Raw genomic sequence first — 27,268 nt, forward strand, 5'->3', positions numbered from 1 at the left:
TTTTTTTTATGTTTAAACCAGCCAACAGGCAGTGAGTTGGCTTAGTGGTTAGCACTGTCGTCTTGCACCTTCAGGGTCCAGGTTTGATTCCCGCAACGGGTCTGTGTGCATGGAGTTTTCATGTTCTCCCCGTGCTTGGTGGGTTTCCTCCCACAGAGTGAAAAGACATGCAGATTAGGCTAATAAGCAATCACATATTGTCTATGGTGTGTGAATGAGCGTGTGAGTGTGTGTATGCCCTGCGATGGATTGCCACCATGTCCAGGGTGGAACCCGCCTCGTACGCAAAGTCTCCTGGGATAGGTTCCCCGCGACCCTGTATACCGGAATAAAGCGGTATAGATGGTGAGTGAGAGAAACCGGCCATAACTATGCACTAGGACCCAGGTGCCACCGTGAGGGGAGGTTCGGCGCATCTTCACTGGGTCTGTTTAAGCTGCAGTGGGGAGGATTTGTCACAGAGACTGCACGGTCGGAGGAAAATACTCCCGTTGGAAATGTCGAAGAATTTTAGCTGACACTCCAGACATGGAGGGAAACAACAGGAAAAGTGAGTAGCCTGTAGATATTCAAGTCCGCATGGCACGTGCGTTGTGGTAGTATGTGCAAAAGTTGTCGAACAAGTGGCTTTCAAGAACGCCATGATTCGTTTGCTGTGTCACAAAACAATAACGTGTCTAACATTAGGAAATCAAAGTTACATTAGAATGGGACTCAGCTGTCAGTTCTGCAAGGCGAGGTGTGTAAGTAACTATGAGCTTTAAGTACAGGGGGCGCTCACGAGTCCACCTGCATCAGTACACCTGTAAAGAGCGTTGCTTTTCTCTTCCAGAACACGATCATGGTGTACTGAACAATAAAATGCTGTTTATTGTCATTATGTATTCTGAGTCACTCAGGGAGGCCAGTCATCTCTCGTTTTAGAGAGAGAGAGAGAACATAGCCCTTGTATTTCAAAGTAGATCAAGAAGAAACTGCCTGCTTTTACAGACCCTTATTGTAAAATTAACCTGTGTGTGTGTGTGGTCAGTTTCCCTAAAACTCCAGGATTAAGCTTAGGACACCACATTCCTCTCTTGTATTTATAAAGATAAAAGCCTGTCTTTGTGAAGAGGGCAGTTCTAACAAGACACCACATGCTGAAGGTTTGTGTATTTTAAACCCCTGGATGTACTTTGTTTTGGTAGCTGTGCTCTGCACAGGCATGGCAAAATGTTGTCGTTTTAATTTCTGCACTTCCAGCAGCAAATAGCAAGTGTTTGTATTTTATATGCTTGTTTGCTTGCTTTTTAAAGTCCCTTCAAGACAACGTGTTGGTTCCTAAGGCATGTCTGCTTACCTTAAAGCAGCTTTTGTTCCAAAAGGATCACTATCTGCTTGGTGTATGTGTGTGTGTGCGCCTATATAACCTTTTCTTCCAATTTTCCTCCAACTTTAGAGTGAGTCTGTTAATACAAACACTAATGAGAGAAAGAAATCTCCAGGTAAGCATGTTGTTCCTTGTAAACTCATCGCATAGCTTGCATCTGCTCTTTTACTTTTTCTAGTTAGCAAACTAAATTTGTTGTGGATTATTAAACAATGAACATGCTGTCTTACATGAGTGTATCAGGTAGGCGTGAAAGGGAACAGCTCTCCCTATGGAGCTATTTCATGTGTGGGATCGTCTTTTTATTCGTAAAAGCAGATCTCAATCATATGTATTGTTTTCTTGGTCTTTCCCTTTCAGCATATGGAAGAGTTTATAAGTGTCAAGAACGAACATCTCCTGTCTTTTAAAAATTTCTAATAACCCATGAATCAGATGTTAATGCTGCTTCTTTACTCTCCACTCTACCATTTTTTTATTTGACAATGGTGTGATCAAAATCCCAGTGTTTTATTTAATGAAGCACTAAAAGTAAGAATGTTTTATGTCTTGTGCAAGACAGGGCCTGTCGTGATTTGTAACAAGCACGAAGCTCTCCGTTTGCTCTGGCATTTGGGATTAACATAGTTGAATTAATACATGGATTTAGATGTGTACAACTGTAGTACAACAAAAGTTGCTCAAACCCTGCCATTGGTTGTTTTTAAGTCTGAGATTACAAAATGTTAGATTTTTCTGGAAACAACCTTGGGTTACTTTGTTTCTGTGGGTTGAATTTATGCAGTATTACAGCCATTAACTGTCCAAGACCAGACAATAAAGAGAAATTCCAGCTGGTTGCATGGTGCAAGGAAAGAGTGGACCTGGTTAATTTTCAGGGCCTGTATTCACAAAGCTTCTTAGAATTCTTTCAGAGAGCTCCTATCTTAGCCTAAAATGTCAGATGCAGCAATTCAAGGACTGTGATTGGTTAATAAAAAAAATAACCTCTGACCTCTGCAAATGTCTTGAAATACACACTTTGTGAAAATAGAATACATGATATCATAATGTTTGTATAGACTAAATATATTAAAGTTAATTAAAACAGCCAAATGTTGAAAATATATGTCTACTTTAGAAGCAACCAATTTCCACACAGTAGTTACTATATTAAAGTTCTTACATTTACCATACTGATTTTATTATTACCTTTATTATACCATTTCAGATTGATGGGAGCAAAATGGCTGACCTTTTACCAATTTACATGATTGCATGTTTTAAGTTGCACTTTTGAAGATGTAGCAAACAATTCAAGTGAGATGTAAGGAAGTAAAACAACAAGAAAACCAAATTGGACAGAAAGGCAGTGTTTTCATTTATCTTTATGTTCAGTATTTGGAGGAATATTTTTTCTTTCCACCATTTTGTCCTCTGCTATAGAAACTCTTAAGCCTCTTAAAAGTCCTCCTCTCTACTCTTAACAATTTTTACTTTAGGAGCTGTTTTTAGGGCTAAGATGTTTGGTAAATCATTTTTATCGTAACTAAGATTTAATCCTAAATTTAAGGGAAAATTCTAAGAAAATGTCATAATTCTAAGAATCTTCTTAGAATTTCGTCACTAGGAGCAACTTTTAGGCTTAAGAAGCTTTGTGAATACGGGCCCAGGCCTTTTGCAACCAAACTAGGCAGTAATGTTCACAATGCACCTGCAGTTGGTGGGAGGGTCTGCAAATCTCATGTAATTTTATGAATGCTTCTTTAGCCAGTCTGACCTGCAAAGCTACACCGGGGAGCAATGATCCAAACTTGATTTTGGGGGGTGTATTTAATGGTGAGGCTAGAGGAAACCCACTGGCTTTTTAAAAACCTGAGTCTTTATGACCTGCAGACATGATTTATTATATCTTTTTTGTGGCATAAATGGCTCATTTAATAGCTTATATAGTGGTGTTAAAACAGGATGTCCTTATACTTTCTAGACATTCTTTGGCTGAAGCTTCCTATTTGAGCTGATATATTAGGAGAGGGTAAAGGTCAGGACTGCACCCTAGTGAGGGGAATTCTGCTTTCTCTGACGTTGCTACATACACACACAGTCCTATTGACATTTTTTCCATGAATATTCCCAGACAAAACCTCTAGTCTTTGTGTAGCCACAATGTCAAATGGCTCTGCACAGGCTTAACACTGTTTGTGGAACACTGTAGTACTTCACATTGAAAGAAGCAATGGCCAATAGAAGGCATAGCTGCAGAATGAAATCATAGGGATTTTGGATAATATGAAATATTAATTTGGCTGACAGAATGAAGGCTCGTTTTTGTCCAGGGATTGCTGACTTATCCTGTTCATGTCATATTAGGGGAGACTGTAAAAGATTGCTAAGCATTGCTGGTTTAGTTGATGATGGGTTACTAACCTTAGTAACCTAAGGGCATAAGCGCCTGCATCACCAGTTTCCACATTCTTTCACCACCTGACATTAACTCTAAGAGCTTGAATTAAAGGCATCATTATACTGTATTAAAATGATGGTGAATTCCACCTGCCTAGTTACTTAAAATGTAAATATGGTTAAGTGTATACTGCATTATCAACAAATACATACATGCATATATCAACATATACATGTATGTATAAAGCTAGTAATATCTTCACTGATTCCTGTAATTCTTTAGGTCTACAGATCCAGGTCACCCATGTGTCATACTTGGGGAATTTCCACTGTTCTTAAGTTTCATTGCTGGGAAGACATGCAAGAATATTGTGATAAGACCTTCATGTTAACATAACAAAAACCATGGAACTTGTTACTGAGTCACCACAAAGCCGAGCATGTCAGAATACTTATAGGAAAAGCTTTATCTCTGACTGTAAAATGTTGACCATGTAGACTCCTCCCTAAATCCATAAGTTGTTGATATAGGCATGATGACATGGAAGACGCAATGTCTGGGCTGTTGTTAGAAATTTATAAACACAATATGAAGAATTTAAGTCAAGAATTCAGAAGTGCAATGGTGAGAAAAATGTGTGAGAATTGTACCATACTGAAATCTTTTGGGGTGAATTTTTGGTTATTTGGGGTCCTGATAAAATCGCACACTAGCCTGAAAAAGTTTATAAAAAGTTCTGGTGCATGTTATGCTTTTGTGTCTGGCATGACTAAGTGTTGTATTAGTGGTATAGAATTACTGCTTAATCAGGAAATCTATTGAGACCTCTAGTGGCTGAATAATGAATTGCTAATGACTACCAGAAGGACTATTTTTGCTTAGAGTACATGGGTGAGACATAGATAAATAAAATAAATAATACAAAAACAATTACGTTTATCTTATTCGGCCCCTTGCCAACTTCTTAAGGGTAAACATTTGCATAGAGTTCTCTTTTGAGGGTGTTCTTTCCTATTCAAGACACATACAGTATTTGTACTGTGCAGTACAATAAAAGTGCAGAAATAATAGTCCATGTAGTAGTGGCTCCTTGGGCCAGAAAAAATTAAGGGGAAAAAAAGATCAAAGCTCTTTGCACCCTCCTGAGCAAAGAATGGCTTTCAGAACTAATTGATGCAGGTGAGTGGGAGTATCAAGCTCATAAGTGCATGAACATCCCAACCCCAAGGAGGCCTCCTACTAGTAACCAGCCATTATAACTACCCTCACTGGCTAAATCCTCCTCCAAGAGTTTGACGTATTAACCATGGAAGAGTCTGTAAGGAACTAATATTATTGAGGAGCACCATTCTTTTTATCGACAAGCATTAGTGGCACGTTAACAGTGACAATTAGGATTTAATATATATTTATATAAATGTCATGTATTAGAGATGTATGTCCAAAGTCATCTTCCTTCAGCTTTACGTTAATGCAGCCACATTTAAGCAGTTAAAAAGCTTGCTCTTGCTAACCTAATTCACATTGAAATGTGTAATTTTTTCATGGTTTTCTGTTTTCTGTACTTTTTGTGCATTGGTGCTTTACTTTATGTTAACCTGAAGCATGTTTCCTGAATCATAAAACAGCAGGAGTGACTGGTACTTTCCTTTTTCCACAAACTTTAAGAATGTTTAGGATGGGCCCAGAGACCTGTATAAGCCTGCTCACTTCAGTGTTTGTGCTTAGGATAGAGGTAAAAGGAGTCATGCTACTTATTCATTAGTCTGCTGACACTGCATACACATAAAAAGGCAAATGTATGTCACCATCAGGGTAAAACAAAACCACTGTCATCTGTGTGCCTTAGACCTCATAACTTTGTTTTGCATGAAGCTTAGAATTTAAAATAACTACTTTCACAAACAAATGTTTAAATGTAAGTAGGCCTGAGTGATGGAACAATGATGATATACACTGCAACAGACACTTCCTCAATAACATGGTAATTTTACACCATCTCATTTTATTTCAGCCTTTGTGGTGTATACAGTCAGCCGAGACCGTATAAGGCCTTAATGTACTCTAAGGCCCCCGGAATAAAACACACCCAACAACAAAAGCAGTGTGGAATGAAAGGGAGAAGAGGAGTACAGAAAGAGAGGGGAAAAAATGTAAATAAAAAAAAGAACAGGTTAGCTCTGCACAATGGCAGTTTTTTGTACTCTGTCCGAGATCAAAGCACAGTTGTGTGTAAATTGTACATAAGAGAACAGTTATGACTAGGGAATACAATAAATAAATTATCGATAATTATCAACATTGACACAGGTGAAATTTTTTTTTTTGTAAAACGTTTACCCTATCACCCAGCCCTAATAGTAAGTTGAGTAAATGGTTAGGTATGAACAAAAAAAGGGAATACTAGTTAAGGCCAGTGGAGCAGAAAGAAAACATCCAAATGTGTAAATGATATTCAGCATTTTTTTTCTCTTTTATAAGCCATTCGTTATACAGCAAGTTATTTTCATTTATTTATTTAATTAACAAATGTCTTCACTAACTCACCAAAAATAAACCAACATTCGAAACCCCGGCTCGGGGGAAAACCAAGTGCACACTAAAATTCAGTAATTAATAATAACCAAAAGTAAATGTTTTTTGTAGGAGTTTACCGGTCTTACACATCACTCTAAAAACTATGTTGACCACTTTTGTTTACAACATTGTCTTAGATTATTGATGTTTTGAAGGTCATTTATTAACAGCTCTCTTAGGATCTCACCACAGCATCAGTGGGGTTGAAGTCAGGACTTTGGCTGGGCCATTCCATCTTTTAAAATTTTTCTTCTTTGCCTTTGTCAATTTGCTGATGTGCTGTTACATGTCCCACTTTCAGCCCAGCCTCAGCTGCTAATCCCATGGCCTCACATTTATCTAAAACATATTCTAATATAAAGAGGTGTTTATCATTGTCCTAATGACTGCAAGTTTCTCGTTACAAAGCATACTTAAAATCATCATCCTTGATCCACTATGCTTAATAACTGGTATGAGGTGTTTTTCACTAAAGGATAGTGTTTCAGGTCGTTTGTGGTTTGTTCAGATGCAATTTTGCAAACCTAAGTTGTGCTGATGTATTCCTTTTTAAAGAAGGGGATTTTTAGCCTCCTTCCACATATGCCTTATTTGGCTTTTTTTTTTTTTTTTTGCTAACATAAACATGTATTGTGCTTACAGAAGTCAGATAGTAGAGTGTCGCTCTTGGCATTTTACCTAAAATATGGATATATTAGGCATAGAATGAAACTTAACTTCCTTGTTATCTTCTTCTTCTGTGTTTAATGGCGGCTCTCAAGCCAAGTAGGTGCATACTGCTACCTTTTGTATCAGAGGATGTAAATAAGCAAGCCATGAAAACATGCATGGAACGAATCAATTGTGCCTAATGTGAAAACGCCTTTGGGCTCAAGTAATTCTTGGATCCCGGGCCTTAATGTGAAAGCGTTGCTTGCCTGAGGTAGTGGTTGATGTTCTTTCTTTTTGGAATGATGTTCAGTATACACACATCTGAGTGTTCTAGAACACCACACTGGAGTTCTGCTTTATATAAGGAAGTCATCAAGTCACTTCTTGATGATTAACCAATCTTCAGCATTTCATTTGTTACATGTGGCTGCTACTTAGTCTTTTTATAATTGTTGAAGTAAGAAGGGTGTACATGTTTCTAAATGTTGGTTTACATTTTGGGTAAAAACTACAGGGTTTTTTGGTGTTTGATTATTAGACAATTTAATTTATAATTTTTAATCCAATTTATCCATTTATCTTTAAGAGCTACTTAATCATTCCTAGTTAGGGTTGTGTTGGACTCATAGCCTCTGATAGAATTTGTGCGAGATGGGAATACATCTTGGATAGGAAGCTAGTCCATCACAGGGTACAGCACACACACGCTCTCACAAATGTGTTCACACCTAAATGAGATTTATCCTACACTCATTCACACCTACTGGTGATCTACCAACCTGCAGGGTTTTTGAGAGGCCAAATAAAACTGGAGAGCATATTCAAGTTGGAGTTTAATTCCATGGGTATGTGGCTTTTAAGTTATTTGACCTGAAAAAAAATCTGTTAAAGCAAAACGCGAAGGAAAATCAAATTAAGATTTTGAAAAAATATCTTAAAATCCTAAGGGCCCTACAAATCACATCTTGTTAGTTACCATGAAAATGTTGTGTCAAGATGTCTAAATAGTAAAGTTTTATTTTTCACATATTTCTGTGGGACTTGCAGTGTGAAAGTCTGCTGCTCTGGAGCTATGCATGGGCTCGCTTCTCAGTCTCATGGAACTTTGGATGGTGTTGAACTGAATATGAGTTCAGGAGATGATCATAAGGCAGAACTAAATGCTGGTAGTCTATTTAGCCAGTCTGACTGTAACATCAGTTCCATCTAAAAACAGCCCTGTTGCTTTATCCGTTACCCGACTGATTTCGTAGATTATCATCCTGATATCCTGCAAGTACAAAAATGACTAAACATCCTAACATCCTGCTTGATGTCACACAACATGATACTAAATATTATGACTGTTTTTTCCTATGTCCATCATATGAAATTGCGGGGGGCAGGGGAAGCAAATATTACACAACAGCTCAAACATCTGTTATGCCACAGCATATCCATATTTAATGAGCGATGATCCAAAGTTGATGTTGGAGGTATTTCTCTTGCTGTTGACTTTGGAGCAGTAAAACAAGGTGTCGTCTCACACAAATCTCATACACTCTGAGGGAAAGCTATGGGGGATTATGTGTAGAAATCTAACCCCCAGGCTTTGAGCTTTGAGCCTTCATTTTGTGCTATTTAATATGGATGGACTGCAGCTGTCAGTTCATGTCATGACCCTTTTTGTGATTTCATTACAGCATGCAATGTGTTTTCAATAGGCACTTTAACACAAATCTAATCGATCAAATTAAAAAACCTCTCCTAACATGCCATCTTCACTTGCGTTTTGCAATTCGTACATAAACCAGGAATTTGTGCTTTTACACAGGATCCACCCCAATGTGTGCTTTTAAGGAGCACGCCAGCATTAAGACTTAGAGCCTAACTAACTCAGACCCAGACTAACTCAACTGCCTCAGCATTAGGGCTGCACGATTTGATTACAAAAAATCACATTGCAATTATTTTGACGCATGTTGTGATTTAAACTGTGAAATGTAACTGTTAAATGTAATATTTTGTTTTCAAACATATGCATCCATGGTAACAGCAAATAATGGCACAGATGATCTTATTAAAGAGGATGTTTATCAATATCACCTTAAAAGTATTTAAAAATAAATAAATAAATAGTTTGATGATTGACAAACCTTTTGGAAAATCCACACTTTTCCGATTAAATAATTGCACAGGTCCATAGTGCAATTTTTAATTAAGATATTGATTGTTCAGCATCAACCATGATGCATCAGAAATACTTTGTGTACCAAATTTATTTTATATTGTATTTCTTTTTTGTTCATACTTATTTCCTATTAATAATCTTTTATTTTTAAGGTCACAGGCGGTCGTATAAGCATTTCACTGATCTTCGTACTGTGTATGACCATGTATGTGGCAAATAAAATTTTAATTTGATTTGCTTACCATTACACATGCTGCGTCAAGTTTGTGCTCTGGGATTGGTACAAATTTATGCTCAATTGCACAAATTAATGCATACATGCTCAGGCAATTAATAATACATGAGTCCAACCATTTTAAGCATTTATAATGCAGAAGGCAGGATTCGTGGTGAAAGAAAAAGTTTATCTAGTAATGCTAGAATGAGCCCAGTGCTGTCAGTTAAAAACAACTTACATATTTTTAATTTGATAAAAAAAAAAAAAAAAAAAAAAATCCTGACACTGCTGATCAGTTTCAAACTTTGCTGTTACTTCAGTTTATTGTTTTTTATGCACTGCGTGTTTAGCACTATTTGAGGGCAGTGGTTATGTCTACTATATAAGAGATATCTATTGGTCAGGTGCTAATTGCCTGTCACTACCTTTGCGTCTGGTTTAAAGAAGGAACAACGAAGACCCTGGTTTCTTCTCCATGTCTTTTTACTCACAACTGCAAAGTGCAGTGATTGTGCAATATTTCTGCCTCAAACTGGCTGGGTGAAAGGGGCTATTGTGATGCTTGTGACTGTGTATGTTTAAGATGACACCTCTTGTGAGGCTGTAGGCCTATATTCCCCCAGAGTGTCATGCTGTTCAGTAAATGTCAGCTGGGGTAATATGTAGAGTACAGTCAATAGGCAAGCTCTGGAAAGATAATGGTGACTTAGGGTTAGGTTTACGATAGATACCTACATATAAGATCCAAATGACCTTATATAAGGACATCAGGGAAGGAAAGGTCTTTTTAAAATGATAATCGTCTCCCAGCTACATTGTTATACACCAATCCACCATTATATTAAAACCCAAATCATTACGTCCAAATTTGTTAATGTTTCCCTTGTGCCACCAAACCTTTAACCACTCAATGGATCACCCCACAAGACCTCTGAAGGTATGCTGTGGTGTCTGGCACCAGGCCATTAGCAGCAGATCCTTTAAGTGCTGTAAGTTGCAAGGTGGGGCCATGGATCAGTCTTGTTTGTTTGGTACATTCCATGGATGCTTGATCTCATGGAATTTGGTGGGCTGATCAATAACCTTGAACTCTTTTCCTGCTAAGCCCCATGCATAGCAAGCAGTGATGAACTGGGTGCTCTGATACCTTTCTATTGTGGCCAGCATTAACTTTTTTCAGAGTGATGTTCTTCATAGGCTTTTCGATGAGATCGGACCAGATAGGCTGGCCTTCCTCCTCATCCTTGGGTGCCCATGGTACTGTCAACAGTTTACTGGTATGTATTTAATAATCCGTGTCATTCATTTCACCTGTTGGTGGCGTTAGTGTTGTGGTTGTGTATTTACTTGTGTGATGCTCATATGAGGACCATTTGGTATACATCTTTTTTCAAACAACTTTCTGTTTAAAGACATTAAGTTCGAAGTTATCATCTTCTAATACAGAGAACAGTGAGGAGAGACTGTGGTGTTCACAGAACTTGTTAACTGTAGAGAAAGGATCTTAAGAGGTTAAACAAACCTCAAGTCATAAAATGTAGAACAATATCCAAAGGAACTGTGACTTAATGCCCTAACAAAGATATTTTTTCATACTGCATTCATAGTTTCTTGAAAACTAATAATAAGCTTTCAGTTTGGATATCTTGCATATTATACATTTTGTTCGAGATATAAGACCATCAAATGTAATACTTGTATATTACACTGAGAAGAAGTCTTGTCTTTATATCCGATATCGTTTGTTTTGGAGTGATAGAGATCTGAGGTGCCTGACTAACACTAGCATCATCTTAGTGTTTCTTCTGTACCTTCTAACGGCATGTTGAGATCTGTCCTGTTGGAGTATCTTAACTGTGCAAAGAACTGAAAGTGTGTGATGTCATGCTTTCAAAAGGTAAAGCGATGGAGCCACTGATACAAAGAGCTTATCTGAGAGTGTACATGCTAGTGTGCACATACGCTGAGACACATGCATGAGTGTGCCCTAAACTATTTGGCATGTCCCATCTTGCTCTGTAGTCCTCAAGTCTGTGGGCTGGGGAGGCTTATGAATTCATATCAGTCAGCTCCGTTCCAAAAGAAAAAACACAATGAATGGAATTAAGGCTCCAACCTTGGTTTACTTGAGCGCAGAAAGAGAATGACTTCTTTGTGTATTACCTTACACACTCCATTGTTGCAGGCATTTTGCATAGGATGTAAAAGCTGGACAAATGGGAATGAATGGAAATTCAACACTTACAAAAAAAAAAAAAGCTTAAGGGGAGGTGTGTGTGTGTGTGTGTGTTTACACAAGGCCTGTCCTAGGTCCTGGGTCAATTAGGTTTGCAGATGGGGGGAATGGGTGCCTCCCCTGACTAAACAGTGCACACACACGCACCCACCCTGTTGATCTATCAAAGGAGAGAGCGAGGGTAATCCCCCAGTAAGCTATCCTTAGCCATCTTTACAGAAGAGAGAGAGTAAGAGGAACTGGAAGGAAGAAAGGTGATTGCAAGACATCAACATTGAGTCGTTTGATGTCTGACACTGCTGCAGTTTGCAGTTCCTTTGTCTACAAGAAACTTAACAGTGCCTTCTTGGATGATTGTGTGACTTTCTTCATTTTGGGGAGAAGATGGTGGGTCTGACTTCATCTACAGAACTTGTTACCGGTATGTTCTTCTTTATTCCAGTCTTTTATTTTCCAGTACTCGGACTGATGTGTAATTAACATGTCAGATGTGTTCTAACATATACCTAAATATCTTCATGTATAAAGCTGTTTGAACTGCTTGTGTAACCTGAAGCAACCCAATTTGGGGTGGCACTATTCTAGTAAAAACAAATGTTTACACCTCCATGTTGAATGCATACCTAGGTTGTTCTGTGTTTATCACACTAGTAAGTGAAATGCAGTGTGCCTGGGTTTTTAGCTATTGTACAAGTTTGTGTTTTCCATGTGTTTTAGTTCAGCTTTGGGGAAATCACCTTTGTGAAACACAGCCTTCAGTCCTCAAGGCACTTTTTTTAGGGCAGCTTGGAGAACTCAGCTATCCAAGTTCTTGTAATGTGAGCGAGAAAGACAAATAGATGACCAGCTCAGATACGTCTCTTAGATCTCACTGACGGACAACCTGGAGTGTAAAGACAACACCAAAACTTCTCTACCATCAGCAAACCTTTCAGATTGTATGGACTTGACTTTAAAGCACCGGTGTCAGTTTCTGTGTTTGCAGCAAAGTGTTTTTGATGTGGTGTTTTATCAGAGAACAGCACATGTGTAGTTTTTGGGAGGAGAGTGGGCATGCAGGGCTGTGTTATGCTTGGCTTGGGAAGTGACCCTCCACAGGTGCAGCTGAAGATAAAGTGCTGCTCAGTATGTTTGATGTTCTCCGCTGAGAGGTACAGCTATGGGAATCAGATATGCTCTGCCTCTCTGGTGTTGCTTTAACCTGGCTGTAACTAGCAGCTTTGTATATTTAACGTTGTTCTTAGTATGTCTGTTTGACCTAGGCCTACCCGGATGATCTACTGTAAGGCTGTTATCTAAAATCCATGCCATGGTCTCTTTGGGAATGAAAAGATTCTTTGTTCTAAGGATTCTAGTCTTCTCGGATACATCAAAAACACTGTACTGTCAACACAGAAATGGTCACCGGTGCTTTAAAATCAAGACCAAACAATCTGCAAGGTTTGGAGATAGTCTGTGTCCACACACGCCTGACTGCTTCATTTGGTCTTTGTGTCAGACTGATGCTTTGGTTAGATTCCATATTGTGTCCATGAGTAATACATGTCATTCTACCATTGTAATCCAACTGTAACTTTCTTTAAAAGCATATTTTTATTTGTATTGATAAATTTTTTAACCATTTTAAGTATTCTTATTCGGTAAATTAAGTCGCTACTCGGCCATATCTCCTGGAAGAGGTCATCTTGAGGGCAGTTAAACTAAACTAGTGTCCTTGTGAATGCAGGGGCCTTGTGTCAACAAGTTTGAAAGCCAAGGGTTAAATGTTGAAATATGAACACATTTACATTACATGCTAGGAGTCAGCCCTGAAGTGCAGCAGAAGGGGATGAGTTGTAGTAGTAAGAGAGGTGCTTTGTATAGCGTCAAAATTAGTATCAGCTTAACATGATCGTAAAACCAAAGAACGATGAATGTAAAAATAACATTTGTGAATGTATTATCTAAATCATAACCATGAACATTCTGTAAATGAAAAGCGTCAATTAGAAACTATAAACTGCACCAAAACAACTGATGCTCACTTTTGCTAAGTTATGTTTGTGTTTCTTTTCCTAGTTTGCTTTTACAGTTCTTTAGAACATTGTTTAGGAGAATTTAGGTACCCCTCCAGCACGAGCATGTTTTACCTTACACTTATCGTCGTGTGTCTTACTGTATGTATTATTATTTGTTGCATCATGTGCTTATGTACAGTATTTTGCGTCATTACAGGCCTGGGTTCAATTCCCACCCAATGACCAAACTCCAGGCAATAATGCAGTGCCGGTCCCGAGTCCGTATAAAATATGGTACAGTAGGGATACATCAGAAATGGGATCCGGATTAAAACATGTTCCAAGTTGTGTGCGGATCGGATGGTTTGCTGTGGTGACCCCTCTCCAAAAGACTAGCCGAAAGACTTAAATTACTGCACCAGTATTAACACTTAAAACCAAAGTCTGGTTCTAAACTACAAGATAAACTACGTCAAGAGCGTTGCTCTTGACATTTTTAATTTTTTCTCTTCTTCTCTGTGGTGGCTCGCAAAACAAGTAGGTACATATTGCCACGTGCTGTATCAAGCAAGTGTATTTACAAGTATGGACAAAAATAATAATGTGAACGCTGGCCAGCTGGGGAGTGAGCAGGGGGGACAATTGTTTGTGGGCACGGTACAAATCAATCATGCCTAGTGTTAAAGTGGCTTAACAAGACTTCTGTCTCCAGAGGTCACTGCTAGTATTCTTCTGAGATAGATTGTTTTGTTTCAATACGGCTTTCGGATAGTACGGCCAGTCTATGGGTTAGTGGCAGCTAACCGTTTACAGTTTTTTCAAATCTCCCAGGGTTGGGTTACATACATCACACATCTTCACATACAGTATCAGATCCATATTCCGCGATGAGGGGCTCACCCTTGTCAGTACATTCCCAGCTTAAAGGCGTGTAAAAAAAAAAAAAAAAAAAAAAAAGTAGCCCCACCCCTAATTTTGCCTCTGCGCCGTTTACACAGACCAAGCAAACCTGACCTGAGCAAAAGTTAATTGGAAGCATTTTTTTACCATTTAGAATAGTGGCAAATGAAGAATGACACCATGAAAAATAAGAGGTTGCTTAGTAATGATATTATGCATGGGTTTTTAACTTTTGATGGCTTAACAGATTTAAGTACATAGCTTAGTCGGTGTGCAGCTGCATGAACTCATGTCCACTGAGCCCAGACGTGTTTGGACTTTACCCCAATGATAAGCTTCAGGTCAGAGAGTTTGTTTCTTAGGGAGATTTTTTTTATTCCAGCATTTCAAGGGTATTAGAATCTGCAAGGTTGTTACTAGCAGGACAGATGAAAATTCCACCAAGATCTTAAACAGAGCTTTGGAGCCCCATTGAGGGCTTCCAAGGTCAAAGCATTACAAGTAAACTTGTGTATCTTTTCCCACTGACAGCACAGAGCATATTAAATCAAGATCACTGATCTACTACAAACTGCTCTTTTATGTTACTATTGTCTTATTGTGTTTTTTACATGTTTGCTGACTACTTAACCTATGACATGCATAGAAAAATGTAGTCTCATGTCTGTTCATCTCATACCTTGAACTTTGCCCCCTTAGCGATGGATCATTTAGTGACTGAGCTAAATGAGCTGCTCAAGCTTCTGGACCAAGAGACCTTGACCTTCGCTACAGAGGAGAAGAAATGTGCAGTGAGGAACATCCTAAAGCAGCTAAAGCCTTCAGGTGGTTCTTGATGAAAATAATAATATACATAAAAATTCTATCTTAGCAAGTGAAGATATCTTGAGTAAAGGAAAATTATGTAATATGTACCAATATACAAATATAAGATAGTTGAGCTAATTTGTAGGCATGCAGTAGACTTAGTGTAAAAGGGCTACATACCATTATTAAAAGGAAAGTTTTGATTATTAAAAAAAAGTAAAACCAAGATGTATAATAGCAGATATTTTTAAACTTTTAAAATGACATCAAGCAAAGAAAATATAATATAATATAATGAATTTTAATATAATATAGTATAATATAATATATTATAATATAATATAATAAAAATTATTAATATAATAAATATAAAAATGTTTTTCCTAAGAGTATACCAGCTTTTGTTACATATTAATTTCACTCTCCCCTGTAAAATTACCCATTTTATTACATTTTGGTTTGAGATCTCATGGACCCCAATTTTTTTGCTAGGATTTAGAACCAGGGTCTGATTTAGCATTTGCAAAGATTGATTGAAGGCATTTATTTGTTAAATTGGATTTGTGTTTTGGGTCATTTTTGTGTTGTACGGTGCAAAATTCTGTATGCTGTCCAAAGAAGGTTGCGATTTTTATGCCAAAATAGGGACAATCATGGATAGCTACAATTACTCCAATGCTAAAAGTTGTATACATTTAAACATGAGTTAATTTTTTTCTAGTAGCAAGTAGGCACCCACATTAATGATACTTTTAAGCTTAAATGAGTAAGATTTTAAAACCTAGACTTAATAAAACTATTTGTGAAAGATAAAACATATTAGTTAGAAGTGCTTATATTTAAGACATTATTAAAGTAATTTATTAAATGTAGCTAGAGGGGAAAACTGTAAAAATCTATATTTGGTTACATGAAGTCAGGCTGCTGCACTAATTTACTTAAAATGAATAGAAATGGGAGCCCAGTACAATGTTCAAATTAAATGTTTATTATTTAAAAATATTAATGGCTTGTTTCTTATCCTATGGATATCTTGATATTTATTGTCTCCTTTTATCATCTCCTTTTATTTAATGTAGTAACTGGACCAGAATACATGTATATGAACACCTCTGTCTGCAGAAATGGCACTAGCTTTGTGGAAGCCCTGTTTGAGAACTTTGGTAAATAAGACCAGCACTGATGTATTTGACTCAGCACTTCCTCTTGATGGCAATATTATACACTAAAATGCTTATGTATTGTTTTCACAGACTGTAACCTCAGTCAGCTTAAATCTGAAGTAGAAGAACAGAAAAGAGACCCAAGTCAAACAACCCAGGCTGCATTAAAATCTGTAAGGTGCCATAAAATAAAAAATAATCATTTTGCAAACAGTTTAATAGATATTAAATGTGTCATTATTCACATCATAATCTACTGTATGGAGGCTATCAGCATGTTTGGCAGGAATGAAATTGAGGAAGAGAACAAGAAAAAGAATTATTAGGCCTGTTGTAAGCTTTGATAGCAACATGAATTTTGCTAACCTGCAAAACCCAGTAACCTCTGCCAAGAGGGTGGGGATTTGGATGTAATTGACATTTTAACAGAATAATGACCTCACATGTGTCTAAATCAATACAGAAATGATTCAACACAATTTTTTTTTTGTTTCACAATAATCATTTCTAGGTGAAAATTGACGATAACAGTAAACACCAACAAATTGTAAAATGTTCTGTATTGAGTTTTGATCCACAGTGGCCTACAAGTGTTGTTCTACATTACAGAAAGTGGTAATTCTGTGCTGTTTTTCTCACAATAGGAGGCTTCACAGACAAAAGCTTTGAAATTAGTGCAGGCAAATTGCAATTGTTTGAGCTAATCCTGTGTTAAAAATGTATTTGATTTCTAACTTGCACATTGTGGATAATTATTCTTTATACATTATCATTTCCATAAAACATGAGGCATTAAGCATTTTTCTTCAGGAGGAAGGTGGTTTTATAAAATATATAAGCTAAGTGAATACTTGAACACTGATGGGTGGTCTATTTTCAGAGGCAATGGTACTACCATTCAATCCTCTAACAACATGCTTTTTTACAAAAAGCAACTCTTTTTGTTGCCCCTTGCTTTTTGAATAGACTGCACCAGATTCAGCACCTCCGATCCCCAACACCCCACCTCCAGAGGACTACTATGAGGAAGCTGTGCCACTCAGCCCTGGTACTTTGCCAGAATACATAACCAGCCGCAGTGAGTTTTACCAGACATGTTGTTTAAATGAAATAAACATGAGCAGTCATAGCTATAGAATGCTTTTTAAAAAAAAATCTAGTTTGTTTAACTAGTATTAGCAGAAACGACATACTTAAAAAAAGGAGGGCAAGAACATAAAGCGTTTTTAAGAGAATTTAAAAAGAAACCAACAAAATCTGATTTAGAACAAAAAATTGTTTTTATTGGTGCCGGTTTCAGCATATGCAGAGAGGTGAGGACTTTGTAATTAGACACAGATTTGCCATTACAGTATTTCTGTTTGATTGCTTAGCTGCAGTTGTCGACTATTTTAGCTGAATCTATTTATGATCAGTTGAATGTCTGTTAGTCCACTAAGTTCCGGAACTCCTGGGACTGTGGCCTGGCAAGACGCTTGGAACAGCTATAGCGATATTATCTTCCTCTGTGCAGTTATCACAGTGATGTCAGATTCAGCAGCATGTTTAAATTAATTTCTGACTTGTTATTAAACACCATGTGTCCTAATTGTGATGGAAAAACCTGAGTACTGAAGTGTGTATGTTGTGATCAGCTAGGTGTTATTGGTTAGGGTGTCTGGTAGCAGATTAACATTCCCAAACTGCCAGTGGTATGTAGATGAGCATGCGAGTGTGTTTCTATGTGTGCCCTGCGATGGATTGGGTGTACCCCGCCTCGTGCCCCAAGTTTCCTGGGATAGGCTCCAGCCCCCACTTCACCCTGTAAACAGGATAAAGTGGTATAGATGATGAGTCTATAGTGATGATTGCAACTTAATTTTCAAAAGTTGCATATTGTAGATTTATGTTTAGTAGTTTTTTTTTCTTAGAAGTTCCCGTAAACTATGGTAAAGCTAAGGTAGCCATTTCTGATTATATTGATTGACCAGGACATATGCAAAGTATGCCATTTTATTACTTTTTTTTTAAATCTAACTTTTACCATCTTCTGACCTCTAGGTAGCTCCAGTCCTCCTAACTCCATTGAGGATGGATACTATGAAGACACCAACAACAACGTGAACAGGCATCGCAAAAACTCATGTAATTACATGCATTTCACTCTTAGTTAAAAAAAATAATAATTTTTTTTATCAACAAAAGAAATTATTTAAAAATAGACCTAAAACTTAACATCTACACAGACAAGACACTTTACTAGTATATTGTTTGCTATCTTATTCCTTACATCCATCTGTACATACATTGTTGTTGGTCAGGAAATGTTCACATGTTCCCGAATTCCAGAAAAGCCCTCCCTACCTTGAGATATGTATTTAAAATTACATGATTTTTAAACAAATATTCACTATATTCTTATACTATTTTAAAACTGACTCCAGATGTGTTCTCACAACACTATATTTACATTTGAAAGTTTGGTATATTTTTTCTCTAATTGTAGTTTATTTTCTTATAATACATATTTAATCTCTAGATAATGATTCAGATGCTTTGAGCAGTTCCTATGAGTCATATGATGAGGAAGAAGAGGAGAGGGGTCAGCGTTTAACCCATAAGTGGCCCTCAGAGGAGAACTCCATGGGCCCAGTGAGGGATTGCCGTATCTGTGCCTTCCTGCTAAAGAAGAAGCGGTTTGGTCAGTGGGCCAAACAACTCGCAGTCATCCGTGAGAACAGACTTCAGGTTGGCCATATTAAGATTTGCCTAGTGACTTCTTGTTTTTCACCCTATATAAAAAAAGGGATACTTTTGTACAAAATTTCAGTCAGCACTTAAAATAAAAGATAATAAAAACAGTTAATCAATCAATCATTTGTTCTTCCATTATTAGCTTTTTCATCACTTTTGTCACGACTTTGTTGGAAATAGTTTTAAATGGGCATTCATCTGATTATTGAACTGTGACATTTCTGGTTTCTGTTTCCAGTGCTACAAAAGCTCCAAAGACCAGTCCCCCTACATTGACCTGCCGCTTGATCTCTGTAATGTCATATACGTGCCAAAGGATGGACGAAAAAAGAAAAAGCATGAGCTTCGCTTCTCTCTGCCAGGTGGAGAGGCTCTGGTGTTGGCAGTTCAGAGCAAAGAACAGGCAGATAAATGGTTACGGGTAAAGCTGTTTTTCTTTTTTGTTATTAATAAGAACTTTTCAGGTCATACAAGCCAGAACTGTGCTTAAGTGTTTGTTAAGAATACACATACAACTCAATATGCTACATGCAATCCAAAAAAAATATTGCACAAGAAAGAATTCCTTTGGTCGAGGCACCTCCTATGTACACAGAATTATTCATTTGCTGAGACTGCTGATGTGTTGCTTCTCTGTGTGGGCTTTTAGGTGGTGCGTGAAGTAATCAGTTTGGGGAATGCGTTGGACATCTCAGCATCTCCCATGATTCCCCCAAAAAAAGAAAAAGAGACGGAAAAAGACTTGAACAAGGTAGGGATCTGGTGTATTTCAGATTTGGTGTGTCTTTTGGTGCATGCAATGCACACTGATTCTTTTACAGTCCTAGGTAACACCCATACCAGAACAACAAAATAAGTATTACAAATGTTTGTTATTTCAGGTATGCAATCCTTATTTCTTCCAAATTATGTCTGTACTAAAAGCACCATGCTAATAAACAATCATTCTCTACAAGATTTTTTTTTCGTTATTAATGCAGTTGAAATAATGTTTTTGTAATATTACATTTAAAACGCAACCAGTGCCCTGGAATCAAACTAAATTTAAATATATGCAATTATGGCTCTCATTTTAATGCTTGTGTGTGCAGAGTGGCAGTGGCTGAAAGGCTTACTTCTTAGAAGAGCTAAAGTGTGAAGTGTAGACTTTTGGCTTTTATTCAAGGGTGTAAACAAAATATTGTGCTAACTGTTTAGGAATTATAGCCATTTTTCACAGCCTCATCTTAATATTCATCTCAGGATTCATCTTAATACCTGGATTCAAAAAACTTGCAGCAGTTGCCCTCTTGGTGGCCCTTTGTTTAGTTTAGTCTTTAGTAAATAAAGAGCAGTCTCCGTTAGTTGTGGTCAGGTGACTGACTTCGCCCTTTGAGAATGCTCCATTGGTTTGCTTTGGGGTATATTTTGGGTCGTTATTCATCTGTGCAGTGCTGCTTTATTAGTTTTGCATCATTTTAAGGGATCTAAGCAGAAAGTGTAGCTTTCTACCCATCCTGCTACTTTTTATTAGGAGTCACAAGATCAATAAACACCAGTGACCTGTTAGAGTTGGCAGCCATACATGCTTATGTCATAGTATTTGAATTTTGTTGAAGTGGCCACTCCTAAGATATCTGCTATCCTTTTAATACAGCTGTTTGATGGCCTCATCCACTTGCATCAGCACCTCTTTGGATTGCGTATTTAGTTTCCATGAACAGCTTCCAAATTCAACACTTGAAATCACTACCACACCCTTTCCCCCTCCCCTAATAAATATAAATGAAATAACTAAGAAACATGTCACATCTGGTCATTAAATGACAAATCGGTTGTCCAATTACTTTTGTGTCTGATTAATAAAAAATAAACTTGAATTCGTAAATGGGTAAATCAATTCTTTTGTTAAATCCCTTGCAGTGGAAAAGTGGAAATATTTGAGAGTGTAGCAGAAAGCAGAGCATATTTTGATTGATTGACTGTCATTACCTGTGGAAGCTTGTTCTATTATTTTGCATCTTGAGTAATCAAACTCTGCAGCTGGCTACATACATTTTTGTCTGCATAAGACTAAAAACATTTGTCTAGACACCTAATTGCTGATGCTGATCATCTGTATCTTGTATTACTTGTTGTATTAATTGTTCTTTTCTTCCAGCGGTTGTCTGGGGAGAAACATGCATCAGATTCAGATAGCATGCCTAGTGGAGAAAGTAATCGAGAGAATGGTATGTTGCTCTTTCTTAGAATCAGAATTCTGCTTTTAAAGTTTACTTCTATTCTTGTAATTTTTAAATTCTACATTTACAACATTTGAGTAAACAGTTTCTTTTAAATTCAGCATGTTTTTTATTCAATCGTTCCAATTTTAGTGGTTGTGTCAAATCTGTATGTGCTTTGCACACATTATAATTCCTGTACAGTTTCATGCTTTTTTCTCTTTAGTAACATTACTGTGTTTACATATTAGGTAAGCCCAAGAGGGTTGCTCTGTCGGAATTAACAGGCACGATGAGCAGAGCAGCAGGGCGCAAGATCACTAGGATGATTAGCTTTTCCAAAAAGAAGCCACCATTACCCGGAGATACACGAATACCATCAATTGATGTGGACCCTCGTTGTGGTGAGATTCAGTTGTTTCTGTCACATGGCACCTACAGAAAGACTATTATGCTAAAATATATTTTAAAATATTATGCAACATATAGAGAACAGACAAAGGAGTTTTTGAATGCCACTAAGTCAGACTATTTTGGGTGAACAGAGAAAAGTTAATGAATAAATCTGTGTTTGTGTGAACATGTGTGATGACTGTATGTGTTTTTGCTAGGCTATCTGAGTGTATTGGTTAACCAGTGCTGGAAGGAGCGGTGGTGCCACGTGAGATGTGGCTCACTCCACCTTCACCATGAGAAAGTAGATGGATGGTGGATCCCACAAACCTCCATTGTCCTACGTGACTGTGAAGTGGTGCCAGGCCTTGGACCCAAGCACCCCTTCGCCCTCAGAATACTAAGAGGTGGCACTGAGGTGGCAGCATTAGAGGTACAGCACGTTTCCAGGGGCAAAGTTTGCACGTGTTCATTCTAAACTATTTCATTTGATCACTTTCAGACTTGAAATGAACACACAATTGCTCAACACAGTAATAAGTAATACAGTACTAAATAAATCACAGTACATTTCAAAGTCAAATCTGTGGTTCTTTTCTCAGTGTTTTGTTCTGTGTGTCAGGCAAGCTGCTCTGAAGAAATGGGGCGTTGGCTTGGAGTGCTATTGGCAGAGACTGGTTCTTCTGCTGATCCTGAGTGCTTGCACTATGACTACGTGGATGTGGAAACTATCGCCAATATTCGCACAGCTGCCCGTCATTCTTTTCTGTAAGTGACCGAAAAACTAATAAACATAACTTTATCGATGCTTGTGTGTATGAATCTGTCATTCACTAAGTGGGTGATTATTTTTCATTCCTGTCCAGATGGGCTACCTCCACAGAGTCAAGGACTTATGATGAAGTTCCTTATGAGGAAAGTAAGGTGTGTGAAAAAACACATCAACAAACCAATGTCTGTCCATACTCACATTTTTAACACTTACAGTACATGCTAAATGTTATTTATAGTATAAGCTGTCTTCTCGAGTATATCTCTTTCCTAGGTCTGAGTATCAATATCAGGATGGACATTACATCCGTGTCTGTAGTTGTTGGTCATCACAGACCAGCTCAGCCATCCATATCAAAATATTAGGGTCATTGAATCAGATTAAATTGTAAAGAAGACAGATTAGGCACCTTATACTATATGTCCCAGCGTGCCCTGTATATATGTACCATTGTAATGGTTTCTGAACCCTCTAACAGAAACAGCCCCCTTACTATTTTTTATTACTCCAAGAAATGCTCTTGGCTACAGTTACAATCACAACCATTTACTATTTTTATATTTCTGTTTTTTGTCATACAGCAGGAAAATAAGAGGCTAAAGAATGGGTATTTAGTAACGAACCGGTCTGCTAGCAGTAACAGAAGTGTGGCCAAGTCTCAGATCACCATTAATCGCCACAACTCCAGTGAGTCACTTCTACAATCTACGTACTGCTTTGTATTTAACATTTACATTGTCACTGTGTCTTTTGGTTAACTGTTCCTTATTGTACATTGCATCTTGAAAAATTAGAATGTTGTGAAAAAAGTTTATGTGCTTTTGTAATTTAATAAAAAAATTATATATTCTAGTCATTACATGTATGTTCATATATGCACTCAATGCTTGGTCAGGAATTACTCATCACGAATTACTGCATCATTGTAGTGTGGCATTGAGGCAATCATCCTGTGGTACTACTGAGGCATTACTAAAGACCAGGTTGCTTTAACAGCAGCCTTCAGCTTATTTGTATTTGTTGGGTCAGGGTGTTTCTCATAGCCCATAGATTCCCTATGAGGTTCAGGTCAGTTAAGTTGGCCGGCAAGTCAAGCACAGTAATATCATGTTCAACAAATTAGTTAATTCTAGTTTTGGCACTGTGGGCAGGTGCTAAGTCTGGCTGGGAAAGGGAATCAAAATTTCCATAAAGCTTGTCAGCAGACAGAAGCATGAAGTGCTCTAAAATCTCCCAGTAGATTATTGCGTTAACTTTGGACTTGAAAACCACAGTAAACCAACACTGGCAGATAAAATTGCACACTAAACCTTCACCAGCTGTGGAAACTTCACCCTGGTCTTCATGAATCTTGGATTCTGTGCCTCTCCACACTTCCTGAACTGTTTCTGAAGTTGTTAACTTAAAACTAGGAATACAACAGTGTGTGATGTCTCTTGATACATTGACTCTAGCCTCATTTCACTCCTTGTGAAGATCTCTCGAGTTCTTGAATCGGCTTCCCGAAGCCTGCGGTCATCCTAGTTTTCGCCTTCCAGTGACATTGGATATCCTTTGATATGGCACTCTTTGAAAATTTTGCCCTTTTAGCAATAACCTTCTCTGGTTAACCCTTCTAGTGGAGGGGGTAGATGATCATCTTTTGGACAACTGTCAAGTCAGAAGTCTTCCCTATGCATGTAGTAAACTAGACCAAGAGATACTAGCTATTTATACTTTATGAATGGTAATTTACTCAAAATTAAATATTTAAATATTTTGAGATCCTGGATTTTTGATTTTCATGACCTGTAGCCCGTTATTATTAATCCAAAAAATCATCACCAAAAAAAGAAAGCCTTGAAATATTTTACTTTATATGTAATGAATCTAGATTATATGATAGTTTCTCTTTTTTAATAATTTATGGTAAAAAAAAGGTACTGTTGTATGCCACTTGAGGTTTTGGCTTTCTCTCATGGTTAATAAGGGGTGTTATCCTAGAGGGTGCAATAGAAGGCAAAAATGCCTAAAAAAAACCTAGAAAATTTTAACAACCATGCTTAAAGCTTCTTGTTCTCACCGGTTTCCAAGAAGTTGGAGTTGAAGAGTTTTCCCACACTATTACTTCAAAGGCCTCTCCCGCATGGGCCGGGCAAAAGATGCAACCTGAGCTTTATAAGGCGTTTGGTTTGATATATAGCTCACGCCACCCTGTGACTTTGCTGTGGCCTTGATGAGGGCGTTAAAAGCATTGTCACTCTTCCCATAGTTAGCTTCAGCATGACTTCTGGCCTTGTCTTTCAGACGCAAATCAGTATGGAAAGTATGGGAAAACAAGGGCTGAAGAGGATGCACGCCGCTATCTGAAGGAGAAAGAGGAGCTGGAGAGAGAGAAAGACAATATCAGGAATGCACTGGTGTTGCTGCGAAAGGAAAAACGAGACGCCAAAGAAAGAATGAAGGTGGCAACAGGTGAGAAAATCATTTAAGGCATAGGGCTTCACCCCAACAAATCACTGTCTACCAGAGAGGTGTGTTTCTTCCATTCATGCCTCAGTACAGCTGATTTAGTAGGCAATAAAAGCAGAGTACATTTCTTCAGATAGAAACATTATGAATTTACTGAACTGTTACCACTGTCCTTTTTTTTAAAAGCTCTGTGGATTTTCCCAAGAATATACTGTGACTGGAATCTTTAGCAGCATTTCATGGCCAAGGTTTACAGTGGTCTCCATAGCATACTTGGAAAGCAAGCAATCCAAGATACACAACAGTAGATGGGTTTTATTGTTAGTGATTTAACCAAGATGATACTCATTCTGTTGTCAGGATTTACCTTAAATTGAAATTTTAAAAGAAATTATGTGAAAGGTTTATTTCTGTTTATTTAAGTGATTTAAATAATTGTGTTTGGTGCAGCTAATCAACGGCTGGCACTTGGAGAGTATTTGGTCCAGCTGGAGGAAAGCTGCCAGACAAAAGAAAGTGAACGTGTGGACCTGGAGATTAAACTCAGTCAAGTTAAAGAAAATCTGAAAAAATCTCTGGCAGGAGGAGCTTTAGGGTCACCTGTAGAGACCAAACCATTAGGCAAGGTACAAAAACAATAAATGTTGTCTAAAATGAACTTCTTCTAAAGTATGTGAAATTTAACTTGCTCTAACTCGTAATTTTACAGAAGACTTCAAGAACTGAGGTACCATACATTGAGTCATTAGTTCCAGTCAACCGTGCCTCTGAAATACGAAAGCGCCCTCCATCCATCTGTGTATCTACAAAGGGAAACGTTATGCAGAGAGCCAAGGTAAACCGGCACATATGTACTGTGAAATTATTTATCTCTACTGAACAAAGAAAGTGAAGAGTGCAGTTTGTGGGATTAAACTTAAATGCCTGTATTTAATCAGTAGAAGCTTATATTGTCAGAACTCTCAGATAGGTCTCCAGTATCGCTTTGTAACGTCACAGAGATAATTTTTTTTTTACCATAGACACATGTATCATTACTATTAGCTATTAGTTGTAATAATAAAATATCACTTTCTTGTTTCAGGAATGGGAATCTAAAAAAGGAAAGTGCTGAAGATGTCCTGGAATGTGTGTGTCTGTTCCTGTGCATACTCGTGTGAACACAAGATCCTGTGGTCATCAGTCATGTAAACATAAAACTGCACATTTATAAGCGCAGTACTTGTTTCTGTACTACTGACAAATATGTATGGGATCACATCAGAGGAATTGATCGCTCTTTTGCAGGGTGGGAGGAGTGGGGGGGGAAGCACAAGGTACATGTTCCAAATGTCTTATAAATGCTTTAAATCAGGGAAAACCATCATATATATTGAGTCCTAGGGTAGATGCAAATAACCAAAAATACTTTTTCCACTTATTTTTTACAATGTCTTGTACCCAATTTAAACACCAACAAATTAAACAATAAGATTTAAGATTTTATATGCAATAAACACTGATCAGACATTTTATATGTATAAATTATAGAGAAAGTAAAGAGTTGGTTCTCAAAATTCATGATAATTTTGCAGCATAATATAGGTATCGATATAAATAAGAGAAAGGACAAATTTTGATAACTTGACTGGATTAGCGGATCTTCTAAATGTCAGGTCTTATGGGGTGTTCTTGGCATGCAGTGGTTAGTAAAGTGGTCTAAGGAAGGCCACCTGGTGACATTGTCAACGGTGCTCAAGGTTCACCGTTGTGACATTAAAGGCTATAGCTCATCTTGTACAATGCCACATAAGAGCTATTGTACCACAGTTTACTAAAATATACTACTGTATATGAAGCTGAGTAGCCACAGACTGATCAGAGTGCCTGCGCTGACCCTTGTCCATTGCTGAAAGTGAATTATACCATGAAGTGATAGAAGAACGTGGCCTGGTCTGAGGCCTCGTGTTTTTTTTTACATCATGTCAGTGACTGTGTGGGTTGCTTCCCTGGGGAAGAGTCGGCACCAGGATGTATTAGGGGAAGACTGGCAGCCAGGGAAACCTTGGGTCCTAGTATTCATGCAGATGTTACTTTACCTACCTTAACATTGTTGCAGACCAAGTGCACCCCTTCATGGCAGCATTGTTCCCTTATAGAAGTGGCCTGTTTTTGGATAATGCAACCTGACACACTGCAAAAAGGAATGGTTTAAAATGAGAGAAATATTTTTATAATAGTCTGAGTGAGAATCTGTGGGACATGATGG

General features: G+C 37.7%; 1 protein-coding gene across 3 annotated transcripts; it reads left to right on the plus strand.

Moving 5' to 3' along the window:
• The first annotated feature begins 439 nt into the window (after positions 1–439).
• Positions 440–26,812, plus strand: afap1l1a (actin filament associated protein 1-like 1a). Of its 3 annotated transcripts, none has more exons than XM_053505976.1 (19): positions 440–550; positions 15,200–15,325; positions 16,387–16,470; positions 16,561–16,643; positions 17,437–17,548; positions 18,511–18,594; positions 18,989–19,197; positions 19,442–19,624; positions 19,853–19,954; positions 21,344–21,413; positions 21,656–21,808; positions 22,016–22,230; positions 22,420–22,565; positions 22,664–22,721; positions 23,151–23,256; positions 24,856–25,023; positions 25,471–25,646; positions 25,730–25,855; positions 26,105–26,812. In XM_053505976.1, the coding sequence occupies exons 1-19, from the start codon at positions 529–531 to the stop codon at positions 26,132–26,134; spliced, it is 2,253 nt and encodes a 750-aa protein (XP_053361951.1). In that variant the 5' UTR covers positions 440–528; the 3' UTR covers positions 26,135–26,812. The 3 variants fall into 3 exon arrangements, with proteins under 3 accessions (XP_053361951.1, XP_053361952.1, XP_053361950.1); XM_053505977.1 differs by lacking the exon at positions 440–550 and adding an exon at positions 1,032–1,145; XM_053505975.1 differs by lacking the exon at positions 440–550 and adding an exon at positions 11,715–12,024.
• The last annotated feature ends 456 nt before the right edge of the window (positions 26,813–27,268 follow it).

Source organism: Clarias gariepinus, chromosome 10 (genome assembly GCF_024256425.1).
Source record: "Clarias gariepinus isolate MV-2021 ecotype Netherlands chromosome 10, CGAR_prim_01v2, whole genome shotgun sequence".
NCBI classification, from domain to species: Eukaryota; Metazoa; Chordata; class Actinopteri; order Siluriformes; family Clariidae; genus Clarias; species Clarias gariepinus.